General features: G+C 49.0%; 1 protein-coding gene across 15 annotated transcripts in view; it reads left to right on the top strand.

Moving 5' to 3' along the window:
* MEF2D (myocyte enhancer factor 2D) overlaps nt 1–14146 on the top strand; it is a 176915-nt gene that overhangs the window by 116500 nt on the left and 46269 nt on the right. For all 15 annotated transcript variants that reach the window (XM_037883489.2, XM_037883482.2, XM_037883487.2 and 12 more), the window contains one exon: nt 57–260. In XM_037883489.2, coding sequence (XP_037739417.1) covers nt 57–260 — 204 coding nt within the window. The remainder of the gene's footprint in view (nt 1–56; nt 261–14146) is intronic.

Below are 14146 nucleotides of genomic sequence, written 5' to 3'. Positions count from 1 at the left end.
GGTCAGGCTGCAGGATCTATCTATGAGTCTATGAATCTCTTGCCTTCTCCCTGCAGGTGACCTTCACCAAGCGGAAGTTCGGTTTGATGAAGAAAGCCTACGAGCTGAGCGTCCTGTGCGACTGTGAGATCGCCCTGATCATCTTCAACCACTCAAACAAGCTGTTCCAGTACGCCAGCACGGACATGGACAAGGTGCTGCTCAAATACACCGAGTACAACGAGCCACACGAGAGCCGGACCAATGCAGACATAATCGAGGTGAGACCTGGCCTTCCCTTCTCCCCATCCTCAACGAGGCTAGAGTCGGAGGCCCTGTTTGTAACTCCAGGGTCACCAAATCCGGAGTCGCTGCAGATTCGCTAGAATGGCGAGCCTCGCCGTGTTTGGTGTCTCCCTTAAAAGTCCCAGCTCCTGAAGGCGTGTGATGGTGGGGGAATCTTAACTTTTGTTTAAAAAAAGGAGGACGTGTCTAGCCCTGGAGATTGCAGAGCAAACCTGGGAAATGTGGCCACTAAAGATTCAGAAATGAGAAGGCGAGTGAAAGGATCCCAACTTTATTTATTTCTTTAAAATCTCTTGATTTTAAAGCCAGTCTCATGGTTCCTTAGACCCGACTTACGATTTTGGAATGCTCGGGGCTGGTGCTTCTGTAACTCCAGTGTTGCCAGCTCTCGCAGTTGTACCGTTGTCTCGCACTGTGTGGTGTTTCTCTTAAAGCACCAGCTGCTGGAGTCATGGGATGACGTGGAAATGTAAGCTTTTTTTTTTTTTTTAAGTAATTTTCTAGCCCTTCCTGTGGAGAAAAGCTGGAAAATGTGGCGTGAGTGAACCCTAAAGGCTCAAAACCAGATTGCAAATAAAAAGAAGCCCAAATTTATTATCTTTTATAAATCTCATGATTTTTGAAGCCAAACTCATGATTTCTTGGGTCTGACTCATGGGTCGTGAATGATAAGGAGGGGCAGTATGTCGTCCAGCTAATTATGTGCCAATTAACTCGAGTTAACCAACCCCATTGGAAAATAGTAATGTAGACACTGCAAACGTTTGTATTTACCAGCCCTTCCCATGTGTTCAGGGGGTATTTCTTTACCTTCTTTCTCCAAACCACGAGGGGTGGCCACAGCTGTGGATGGGACATTGGAGGGGGAGGAATTCTCTCTCTCCAGTGCTTAGTTGGCTGGTTCTTGCTCCCATGCTCAGGGTCTAACTGTTCGCCATCTGTGGGGTGGGAAGGGAATTTTCCCCCAGGTCAGATTGGCAGAGCTGTTGGGTTTTTTAACCTTCCTCTGCAGTGTGTGGATGCAGGATTATCTGGGTCTATCTCAGTCGGGGCCTCGGGCCCTGGTGCGCCTCGGTCCCTCCTGTTCTCTGCCTGTGGCTCATTCAAGTCCAGTCTCCTGTGGGCTGCGATACTTCGGTTGTTGGGTTTGGTGTGTGGGTGCTGGGCGGTGTTTCATGGCCTGTGCTGCAAGCCGTTCAGACTCGATGATCCGGTTGTCCCTTCTGACCTTTAAACACCATGACTTGATGTATTTTGCCCTTGCAAATGAAAGGCAAGTGAAGGGAAATGTGGGATTGCCCCAGAGGAGAGTGGGCATCAGTTGTTGCCTCATGGCACTGCCACTATCACGACTGAGCTATGGACGGTGCCTCTTAACATGAGCTGTACCCTAGTCTACTGCGTGGTTTTTCTGCCACGAGCAATGCACGACTGAGGGGCTCTTGGTTCTGGATGGAAGGAGACCGTGGAGCAGGGTATCTTGACCTTGAGATAAAGCTCTAAATTGCAAATAGGATCGAGGGGATGACAGAAACCAGGATCCCTACCCCCACACAATCCCTGCTCCTCTGTGTAATCGCCTTGATCTCAATGGGAGTATTTACACGAGGAGGAAAGCTTGCTGGAGCAGATTTCATGAAAGGAGCATGGATTTGCCCCACTCAAGGAGTCTTTCATACGATTAGGTGTTGTGCACTGAGTTATAGGTGCACAGGATAGGTGCCTGGGGGAGATGGCTGGATTGATGTAGGAGATCACTAGCAGACCCTTTCACCTCTAGGCCAGCTGCTAACGTCCAATCCAGGACGAACACTTGGACACGTTTGGTTGCTGCTTGGTGGGTCTCAGTCCAGTTTCCAGTGGGCAAGTGGCCATTGAGACACATCAGCCATTACATTAAATAGCTGCCTTCTGTGCATTCTCAACACAAGGGCCAAGGAGTTTATGGGCGATAGACACTGAGCTCCCATCTCTGCCCTCATGAGGATCCAGCCGAATTAGGAATGAGGCACAGTAGTTGGGCTAGAATTTTGGAAGCGCTCCAGGACAAATTTCCAAGAGGTCAGCTTCCACCATGGGGGTTGGATTTTCCGAAGAGCTCGGCTCCCATTTTAGGCACCTAAAAAAGTGGCAGGGTTTGCACAAGGGTGTAGCACATTGGATAAGTGTTGGGTGCTGGGCTCTTCTGGAAGTTTGGCCATCAGTGTCACAGTGGGAGCTGCTGTGTGCAGAAGTCTCTTGCAAATCATAGAATCATAGAATATCAGGGTTGGACGGGACCTCAGGAGGTCATCTAGGCCCACCCCCTGCTCGTGGGCTTCTTCTTCCAGTGCCTAGATGGATGCTGAGCAGAGCTGGTTGTTTGGTTTTTGTTTTTTGATTCAGTGACAGCTTTTCAGTGAAAAAAATGCAACCAATTCTGCTCGTCGCATTTTTTCCAATGAAAAACTCATCGAAAACCAGGGGGGTTTTAATCAAAAACAAAATTTTCCACACAAAAAAAGATGATTGTTGACAAAAATATTTGGATTTTCTTCAAAAAAAGAAACAGATTTTTTTAAAAGCCGCGTATTTGTGCACTCTTTTTTCGTGAAAATATTTGGGTTTTCGTTGAAAACCGGGGGGTGGGGGGAACGGTCACAACCCTAAAATTTTCAGGGCAGAAAATTTTTCAACAAAAAGAGACTTTTTGTTATGTTTTGTCAAAATTTTTCACCAGGATGGTGGGGGAGAGTCGTTTCCCAGCCAGCTTTGAAGCTGGACTCTTCTAAAAATCTAGACCCAGTTGTGGGTGTTGAAAAAAGCCAGACGTATGGGTGTGTTTGAGCGCTAGCCTGTGTCCACATTACAGAGTGACTGTATTGGCAGCTGATGAGTTGTGCTCACTTGCGTTTTAATAGATGACCTTTCTGAGTCATTTTCCACTGCAGAGTTAGCTCGAGTGATCTACACTTGAGTGATTCCTCTTGTGTGAGGCGAGCTCGGGTGAGGACTGCCACATTGTGAAATAACCCTCAAGTTGCTGTGTCCACACTGGCACTGCACTCACTCGTGTGGTGCTAGGACTTCTGGGGACACATCCTGGGGTCCTTAGTGCTGCAGGAAGCTGAGCTGCTCTGTGAATTTTTTCCCAATGAATTGTGGGAGAACCTGTCTGTCCTTTAGGGACGCACAGGGGGAATTGTGGGAAAGCATTCAGTGCTGCTATCTTGTGTCCACACTACAGAGTGGTCGTGTTAGCAGCCGATGAGTTGCGCTCACTCAGGTTTTGGCCTGTGCATCCCTCTCAGGCCAGACAGTTCGAGTGAATCGCATCACTGCACTTGAGTGATAGGGTTTTGTGTGTGGACGGGGTTGGGGCAACCCTGGGGTTACAACTCGAGTTAACTTCTCAGTGAAGATGACCGTGTTTGTGCAGAACTTGCACTGACACAGCCAGAACTGAGAATCGTTCTGCGTTGGAGGATCTCCACCTCTCAGCTGTCAATCCAGCTCCCTTCCCCCCAGCAGCGAATTCGCAAGCACAAAAGTATCAGCGAGACATGCGCCATGTTCCTAAGAGCGGAGAGAGCTGTGATTAGAGCTGTGCGTTTGTCACTTTTGATGAAGAAGCTGCATGTGGACAACTCCCTCTGCATCCGGGCAAATTTAGACAAATGAATGGGCTGGCTGGGTAATTATTGCCATTACAGGCGGACGTAAATTAACACACGCAGAGCACACAGAGCCTCTAGTCATTCAATTTATCTGCTAGAGACGGCCTGGATGCAAAGGACCCTTGAAAGGAGCAGCGCATCCATTGCACAGGCAGAATGATGGTGCTGGGACCTCACGCAGCAGCAAGGTTTAACCTCTTCAAAGCGCTGCTAGAGAAATCATCTCCCCCCTGCTGTTCTGGCCATGTCATGTCTACTTTTCAATCCTTGTGGTGCGATCTGGCAGCCTCCCTCATCTCTCTGAGGCTTTGATTTCATGGGGGCAGTGGGGGCAGCTGGAATCCTCCCAAATCTTGCTTCTTTTCTTTTCTTTTCTTTTCTTTTCTTTTCTTTTCTTTTCTTTTCTTTTCTTTTCTTTTCTTTCAAATATATGCCTCATTGCTTTTGAAGAGCAAGCTTTGAACTAAGAAGCTTTCCACCTCTTTGTTCAGCTGATAAAATCCTGGAGCCCGATTCTCATTTAGGCTGTGTCTACATCCGGAGCACTTTACCGGCATTGCAATACCAGTCTACTAGAGTGGCAAAGCGCTCCTAGAGTGGATGCAGCTGTACTGGCAAAGCTGGGCTCTGTACCCGCATAGCAAAGCCGCTCTCCTACGAGCGAAGCAAGCTGAAGAGTGTTGCCATTAGAACTTCATCTTCTACCAGCACAGCTCTGTCGGTCAGAAATCCCCCCCTCCACCCACCCTGGCTGATACAGCTATGCCAGCAGAAGTCTGTAATGTAGACTTGGGGTGTAACTACACTGGAAACTTCAAAGCGCTGCCTGCCTACACTAGGGCTTTAAAGCGCTCAGACTTGCTGCACTCAGGGGGGTGATTTTTCACCCCCCGGGGCCAGCAAGTTAGAGCGCTATCAAATGTAAGTGTAGACAAGCCCATGGCCTCTCTCCCAGTTTTTGTACTGGTATAACTACGGTTGTTAGGGGTGTGATGTTTTGCCGATATACAGTACAATCTTTAGTGTGGGTGCAGTTATGTGGTATAATATTGTCTTATCCCAATATAACTTATTCTCCTTCTGTACAGGCATGGCTATACCAGTGTAAGAACCTTAGATTGCTAGATCTGCATCCATACTAGGGAGCTGCACCACTTTAACTCTACCGGGGTAGTTAGAGGGGTGTCTACACACGAAAGCTGTAGCGCTCGGAATTCACTTGGGCGACAAGGGATGTTGCCGTTTGGTCTTTCTTATGGGACCTGTTTGCCTGACAGCCCCTTTACACCACTTTGGCAGTATAAAGAAGTCTTGACGTGAGAGTAATTTACGCCCACTCCTGTAGAGGTGTGAGGGGGACTGAGTGTAAATGAGAACCTTGTCCCTTGGGTAGCTGTATCTACACTTGCTGCAGAGTCAGTGAAAAAGTCTGCCCTCCTGATCTGATGGGGTTTCACCCCGGCTTGCGCTGGTGTAGATGACCATACAAGGTCCTGAGCGAGCATAGATCCAGGCCCACAATGGCTCTGATACTGCTCTCATTGACACTGGTGTAAATCCCCTGTGACTCAAGTCGGTGGAATTACCCTGGTGCCAGTGAGCTCAGAATTAATCCCCCTGCCTGGGCGGAATAACTGCCCCCACCCAAGAGATGCAGCCATTTGCTCCCACATGAGTGGAGCTGTGTGAAGTCCCTTCTTTGCTAGTCTATAAAACATCCTCGCCAGCCTTCTCCGTGGTGCTAGTTCCGCTTAGCTCGCACCATTCGACAGATTTGTCTTGGCCTAAAAATATCATAAACATTTTGGGCAGCATTCTCCTCTCCTTATGGTCCAAGATCCAAACACTTGAAATCCAGCGAGTTTCGTCAGTCAGCCCCTGGCACTCGGGGAAACGCTTTGTTTGCATCAAATAAATAGATGGATCTGCATCCAAAACTGAAATAAGAAAAAAAATGCATCGGGAGAGGAAAAATACTAGTTGATGGGCAAGAAAACTGAATGTTCTGGGCTCTGCAATCTGCCAGTGGCGCCAAACACACTGGATTCTCCCCTACCCAACCACCCAGCAGAGGAAGACCCCATATGGATGGGCTTTTAAACCTCTTTTATAACCCTTCCTGCCCCAGACTGCTTCCCCAGCACAATTTAAAGCAGCCTCGAGGCTGCTCTAAGATTTTTCCCAGCTTCCCCCAGCCCGAAAAGGCTGTGCAGGCAGCCAGGGATAGCCAGCACACAGAGGCACTTCAGACATGCTCCCTTTCCCTTAGCCACAATCCATGCACCGAGTGACAGGAAGTTGCATCTTTAGGAACTGGAGACGACTCCCACTGATGCCAGCGATCTACGCTGATTTGCTCCAGCTGAGGACCTGGCTCAGGGGAGCAGGTTCCATTGATCCTTCCTAGGCAATAACAGCCAGAAATTGCAGCAGGGTCCTTGTCGTGGTTTGGAAGCTGCTTTGGGTACCTGGTGTAATTCCCTGTCTGCTGCCCTCCACCCTGAACAGCATCTTAACGAGGTTCATCATATGACTGAGCTTCCAGCGTGGACGGAATGCGGAGTCTCCTTTGGAGCCCTGAGGATAGAGAGTTTTTAATTTGCTGCCTGAGCTGATTGTTTTTTCGCTTTGCAAACGAGACAAGCCCATATATAAATCTCTGTTAAGGTGTTTCCTATCGAGAAGGGATTAGACGGCTCATCCCCATGGAGCAGCAGCAAGTGGCTTGTTTTTTTAATTTCAGGCATTGGCTCGCAGAGCCGCTGGGGACCTTTTGCTTTTAGATGTGGCGAGCCAGAGGCTAAGCTGGTGTCACCTGGTTGCAAGGGAGTTCCACCAGTTTGCAGCAGCTGAGGGATCAGGACCCCTGATATAAGGATGTATCGCTGGACTCTCTACACAGCTTCCCTCCCTCCCCTGCAAATTCAAGCCAATGGGGATTCCTTGCCTCCCGTTCAGAAGAGACAACATGGCTCAGTGGTTAGTGTGTTGGACAGGAAGACCTGGGTTCTATTCACAACCACGCCCCTGGCCTGCTAGGTGACCTTGGGCAAGTCACTTTGCCATCTCTCTCTGTGCCCCCTCCCATCCTTTGTCCTGTCCATTTAGCTTGTCTGATCTTCGGGGCAGGGACTTTCTCTAGCTGTATGCAACGCACAGTGGGGCCCTGATTTCGGTTGGTGCCTCTAAGAGATATTAATGCCACTCCGGGATACAATATCTCGTACTATCATTGACACCGCTGCTACCCTGTCAGAGAGGTCTCCTTTGCATTAAATGTGACCTTGACCTCAGATACAAAGCTCTATCCCAAATGGACTTGCTTTCCTGCCTCTCCCTTCTGGCCTATGTGTCTCTAGTCCCGGATGGAGCATCGGCTCTGATCTGCATTAACGAACCCTTGGTAAGCACTTTTAGCGAGAAGTCCAAGCGGTAGAGAATCTGGTCTGCAGACAGATTGGGATGTGCAGGGTGGGAGCCAGGAGGAGGTGATGGCATTGGTCTCTGAGGAGGGAGGACAGCTGTTTATTCTGTGCAAGGAGACAAGCTGCTGGCTGGGGAAGCAGGGAGGGTTGGTGTTAGCTGGAGAAGTGTCAGTTTAGCCTGGTATCAGCTGCAGAAAGGGTGCTGAGAATCAGCCAAGTGTGAACGTGTGTGTGTATGTAGGCAAGTGTGTGAATGTGAGCGCGTGTGTGTGTGTTTGTGTGAGGAACAGGATGTGTGTGTGAATGTAAATATGTGTGTTTGAGTACAAGAGCAAGCGTGTATATGTGTATACACCAATATGCATGTGTGAACGAACGTGTGTGTAGTGGGTATGTGCATGTGATCGTGTTGTGTGTGTGTGTGTGTGTGCGCGCGTATGAATGTGAGCTTGAGCATAGGTGTGTGATTTCACGTGTGCGCATACGTGTGGGGTAGAGAGATCTAAAGGCTGCTCTATCTTACCTGTGGGGGCCAGGCAGGACCCTAAAAGATGGGGAGCACAAAGATGGCTTAAAACTGGCCTCTCTTTATCCTGGACATGAGTACAGGAACAGAGGCCCAGATACTGAAATCAGTGGGAGTTAGGTGCCTAAATACCTTTGAGCTTCTGGGCTAGCGTAACTGTGAATCCGACCCCCCTTCTTCCCGGCCTTTGGTATGTTGTAGACCCAAGAAATTGCCTTGACTTGTCATATGATTTGCAGTGAGAAGCCCCCATCCTCTTTTCTTTCCCTGCATGTAAATGCCAGCAGCCAGATGGGTCTGGAACTAGATCGCCAGTGTCCTGGTTGCACAAACCAGAAAGGATGGCAAGTGACTCTGTGCTCTCCATGGGTGATTTGCAGAGAGCGAAGCACGTTTTCTTTTCATAGAATCATAGGGTTGGAAGGGACCTCAGGAGGTCATCTAGTCCAACCCCCTGCTCAAAGCAGGACCAATCCCTAATTTCTGGTCCAGATCCCTAAACGGCCCCTCAAGGATTAAACTCACATCCCTGGGTTTAGCAGACCAGTGCTCAAACCAGTGAGCTATCCCTCCCTGCTTTTCTCTGACGATGGAAGGGAGACCCAAGAAGCAATGTCCTGGTCTCCTTGCTGAGTGCAGGGCAAACAGAAGGCTCATGAAGAATAAATGCCCCTTTCTAGACCCTGGGATAAAGGTACTGACCTCCTATGTGAAATGCTTGGAGATCTATTGATGAAAAATGCTAGATGAGAGTTTGGGATTATTATTACAGGAGAAATTTGCAGAGAGCCTGAAATAGCTGCTGCCCCATTCATTTCAGTGGGCGCTGACTCAGATGGTAGCGCTCACCCATGGAGTGTCAGCCGTGAGAACTATCTCACAGATCATCAAAACATGGAAGAAAGGAGAAGTGTCCTATTATAAAGCTGTCCACCAGCATTTCTCAAAATGAGAGACGGGGGTGGCAGACGTATAAAGGAAGCTGTGCAGGCTGCTATCAACACATGGCAGGGTTTTGGTGGGGCTGATCAGTTTCATTTTCCTGATTGGGGCAAGGAGAGGAGGGTGGCAGCTTAGTTTTCAAAGGTTTCCAAACACTGATAAGGTGCTGCCAACTCATGATATTGTCACGAGTCTTGCACGTGGTTCTCTTAAAGCCCTAGCTCCTGGAATCCTATGATGATTGAGAATCTCAGTTTTCATTTTTTTAAAAAACAAGTTTCTAGCCCTTATGGTTGTGGAGAAATGCTTGAAAACAGGGTATCCGAAGGCACAGAAATCAGATGGAAAATAAACGCAAAGAAACAAACGTATAACGCTAAAGCCAATCTTATGATTTTAAAGCCAATCTCAAGAGTTTGCGGGGGCCTGCATCATGATGTTTGAATGTAAGTAATACTGCACGGTTCTAGTGGATAATCAGAGAGAGAGCGGGAGAGAGTGAGGCATGAGTCACACAGTTTGGAGAGGGCTAGATCTGGCCCAGTTTAAGAGGGCTGCTTGAACTCCAGCTGCCATTAGGACCCGTCTCTTGGATGAAATGCCCTGCAGAGAAATGTTGCAAGCGTTAGTGAAAATGGCAGCGCCTGTCAGCAGAGGATTTTAGCTGCATGGCCCCCGTGGCTCTTTCTGGCCCTGGCAAAGTTCTGGCTGTTCCAAGCTTTTAAGTCTGAGGAAAGTCTCTCTGAGTGCAAAGGGGGGTTTCCTTAATCGAGCGAGGGACAGATGAGTCTCCTAGACAGGCACGCTGGCAGCCACGTGATGGTTAAAGTTGAGATCACGCCGGCTTTGCTCCTTGCTGTCGCTTCTCATTTCCTCACAGCCTGCCTGACGTGCCAGTTTCTGGTAAGCGACTTGGACGGGAGCACGGCTGACAGGGGACTGGACGCTCTGAATCCATTTAAAGTCACACAGCATTCTTCCCTTCCCTTCCCACGTACAGAAGCCCTATCTGGGGCCTGGTTTTTCTCCCTTCCGGCCATGCTTGTGCTGCCCATGGCGGCTCTTTACGCCCGTTTTAAATGATAATGCAATTTGCAGGGGATGGCAAATCCGGCATACAAGAGTGAAGATGGTAAGTTCTGATCAAGATCCAAACTTTTCCAGCGTTTGGGGTTGTTTCAATTACAGCCTTTAAAGGAAGTTGACCCCCATCCTGAGTGAGCATCCTTTGCTCTCAGATGCCCTGAATTTCCCTCTGGCTCTTGAGTTAGAGAGCTGTTGCTTTAAAAGCAAAGCAGGTTGGGAATCTCTTCCTGGGTATAAAATAAGAGAGCTGCCATCTGCGAAAGGGAAGGGCATCTGTGGTAGGCCACACTGAAGGGACAAACCAATGGACATAGCAGTGATGGCTCCTCAGCCAGGATGGGCCGGGAGGGTGTCCCTAGCCTCGGTTTTGCCAGGAATGGGCGACAGGGAATGGATCACTTGAGGATCACCTGTTCTGTTCATTCCCCCTGAGGCACTTGGCATTGGTCATTGTCAGAGGACGGGACACTGGGCTAGATGAACATTTGGTCTGACCCAGTATGGCCGTTCTTATGTTCTTATCAGTGGAACTAAGGCTGGTTGAAAACTGGGAATTCTTTTCGACTAAAAATTTTGAATGAACGGAATGGTTTTTTCTCCTGTTTGAAAATGTTCCAATTTTTCGATGGAACTAAAAAGTGAAAAATTTTGTCTTAAATCCATTTGCGACCCACCTTTGCTCCTCTGACTGCTCCAGCTGTTGATCGAATGGGACCTGGATTCGGCCTTTTGTCCTTTGAATGCAGTTCAGAGCTCTGAGATCCAGAGGCCAAAGCCTTGCTCCGAGCATGCGGCCCGCCGTTGTTGCTGTCTCTGCTCCAGCTGGTGGCACTTTCAATCCATCAGAGCAGTGTGTCATCTGAGCCTGGAAAGAACCAGCCTTGCTGTTGAACAAATAGTGGTCTCCCCCTTCCTCCTCCTCCGAACAAGCTGCCCAAAGGCCAGAAAGGGCCGTGATGGAGATTAGCAAGTGCTAAAGAATCTGCAACCTACGTGACACATGGCGTTGTTGTTTTCCACAGAAGTGCGCTGTGCGTCCCCACTGCAGATGGATTCCCTGCCCCAGAATGCTCAGTCTAAGATGAGAGCCAGCAGAGGAGGGCTGGGAGAGCAGTGTATGATCATGTAATCATTTAGGAGGCTTACGTGTTTGTAATCAACCAGTAGAGAGAAATGGGAGGTGGTGTGATCCAATGGATACAGCACTGGACTGTGCTGGGAGTCAGGAGACTTGGGTTCTAATCCCAGCTCTGCCCCTGACCTGCTGTGTGACCTTGGGCAAATGACTTACTCCCTGTGCCTCAGTTTCCCCTCCCCTCCTGTAAGCACTGCAGGGCTCTCATGCTGTCTTAACACAGAGCTCAGGGCAACGGGGGTCCAAATCTTGGTTGCGGGTGCTACTGGAATACAAAAAAATAATATCAAGAGCTGCTCTAAAAAGGGGCAGGAGGGATGGTTGTTGTTGTTTTTTTCCCAGAAATGGAGCTGAATTTCCCCCAACTCCATTTTCTTTGTTGACATTTTGATGAAAAAATGTCCTTGAAACGTCACAATTCAAAACATTTGGACCAGCCCGACTAAGTAGCCGTGGTTAGCGGCGGGCTGGCTGCTGGTAAATGCAGTGCTGGCCAGTGGTGGGGAGTGGGAACTAGTTTTGTGGGGAACCTCGGGCTAGATCCTCAGCTGGTGTAAACTGGTGCAGCTCCCTTGACTGCAGGTATTTTATAATTAATGGAGTACTGTACTTTCTGTAAAATCACCTGTTCTCAGTGCCAGCCAACACCCGGTCCCCAGAGACAGCCCACTTGTGAGGGTGGAATGTTCCCCACTTGGCCAAAGGTATTTGCTGTTTTTACAGTGAATCTGAGCCATGCTAAACTCTGTACCTGCCACGTGTGGTGTGTCCATCAAATTAACCAGACAGCTATTCGAACAGGAAGGGCCTGTTTTTCCTCCTCTGGCTGAACCTTGTGAAAAACCAAGACCTGCTGAAGAGCTAAAGATGCTTTTAACGAAAAATGGCATTTAGTCGAAACCCCCCTTTTTGCCTCTGAATCACCGTTTTGATGGACATTTTCAGCCAGACCTGCTTGGTAGGTAATACCTGGCCCAGCACAAGACAAACCCTGCTTTTAATTATCTTACAGGAGCCCTAGATCTGTCATTTCAACCCTAGCCTAAATTTACAGTACCGTATCGTGTTAGGTATGCCAGACACTCAGGCCCTGATCCAAAGTGCTTTGAAGTCAGTGTGGGAGGATATCCATTGACTTCAGTGGGCTTTGGATGGGACCCTATGTACCTTTTGCTGGAGAGACTTTTAAGCACTCACACAGAACGTCTTTGAGGCCAGACTTAAAGGAGATTTCGTCTGAACATTGTTCTCCCTTTGCACTTCCATCTGCGGCTTTGTTCTATATCCAGACGGCAAATATATATGCGGGTTGGGGCAGAGCTGGGGTAGTTGAAAAGGTTCAGCCCAAGTATTCATTATGGGAAATGCCAGCCAGGGTTGAATTCACCTCTTTGAAAGTTACGTAGAGCCTTCTTTGATCTTCCGTTTCACCCACTCACGCGGGAGGCAATTAAGGTAACCTCATTGCCAAAGGAAACCACCTGCCCACCGCTTCCCCCCCCCCCCCCCCAAGCATTTTCTTGCTCGAGATTTCAGAGCAATGGGACAGGGAGATACATGCTGTGAGAGACCTGTAGTTGCTGCTGATCGTGAAAACCCCGTTCGGCTCAGCCACTGGCCTGGACCAGTCAATGCATGGCTCTGTGCCTCAGTTTCCCTATCTGTAAAATGGGGATAATGCTACTGCTCTCCTTTGTCAAGCACCCTGAGACCTCCTGATGACCAGCCCTAGATAAGAGATAGGGATTATTGTTATTTGAAATGCTTTGTGAAAAATTTTGGTTTGGAGTGGGGTTCCCCCCCCCTTTCTACTCCCAGCTCCCATTTTTGTTGTTTGCTTTTTCCATTTCACCACCGAAAAGGGAGAGGAGCGAGGAGAAAGGTTAGAACAAAAACCAGAGAAAACAACTAAATTTGTCATTGCTGGGAAAATCGAAAATTTCGGGAAAAATTCCGATTCTCAAACAAGGATGAGTTTTTTCTACCAAAAACCAAACCAAAAACTATTTAGATTTTTTTTTTACCAGTTCTAAAGAAAAATAATGTGAAAGTCTTTTACTTTGTTAAAACTTGATCCCTTGGTTCTTTTTCAAGATGTGTGTGTGTGAGGGGGGTGGGAACCGGAGGTCTTGGCCAATCCTTGGCCGTGGTTGTGAACCCGTCCAAGCCATCTCTCTCCGTCAGGCCACCCACACAGCTGTGTTGGGTGTAGCTAGGGTTCTGCCGGTACCAGGCTCCTTCCAAATTGCTGCCACGTCCCATCTGCTCTGGGAAGTCACTTCCATTTGTGATTGGGTCGCCAAGCGAACCAGCATGCCAAGCACAGCTGCTGAGAAGCGCGATTGTTGTTGTTGGAGCTGGGTTTATTTTTAGCCTTTCCTGTGCTGGTGGCCTTACCAGCTGGCTTGCTTCTCTCTCCAGGCAGGAAACCACTGGGTTCTTTCATCGTGACCTTTAAACCTGCCCTTTTGCACCACTTCCCAGTGGGAGTCTCTGACACACACACCCACCCCCTGGCAGACCCTTCACCCCGACCCAGACAAAGGCCTTCAGATAAACCCCTGAGAAACCAAGCCTTTAGCTCTTGCCCTGGCTCCGACCTGAATGCTGATATCTGGGACCAGATCCTCAGTGGGTGTAAACTGGCCATCAGCGCCTTGGTGACTTGCAGCATCTGAGGTCTCACCCGGAATCCCTGAGAGTTCCCGTGTGTCCTCGGTTGCTGGATGCTCCTTAAACCAAAACACTGCGAGTGCGGGGCATTGATCCCTGAGCTTCATTGATCCCATCTGGGCTGCATGGGCATCCACCCTGGCTATACGCCCAAAGTCCAGGCTCAGCCTGTACTGAGTTGGATGTGAAACCTGGGATGGATTCTGCTGGGGAGGTACCACAGGCCTGGCTGCCAATCCCGCAACAACCTCCCAAGTGGGAAGACCGCTGTACCTTTGAGGGCCCTAGTAGTCTGCATGGGTGTAGGGAACGGCCAGATTTTATTGCAGGACTGGGGCTGAAGAACATAAGAATGGCCATATGGATGGTGCTGTACACACACATCGTGAGGGGTTGTCTGCATGTAGTTTGTCTACAT

The sequence above is a fragment of the Chelonia mydas genome, chromosome 24 (genome assembly GCF_015237465.2).
Source record: "Chelonia mydas isolate rCheMyd1 chromosome 24, rCheMyd1.pri.v2, whole genome shotgun sequence".
Taxonomy (NCBI): Eukaryota; Metazoa; Chordata; order Testudines; family Cheloniidae; genus Chelonia; species Chelonia mydas.
Note: the sequence above shows the minus strand (reverse complement) of the source record. Positions and strands in the feature narration are given on the sequence as shown.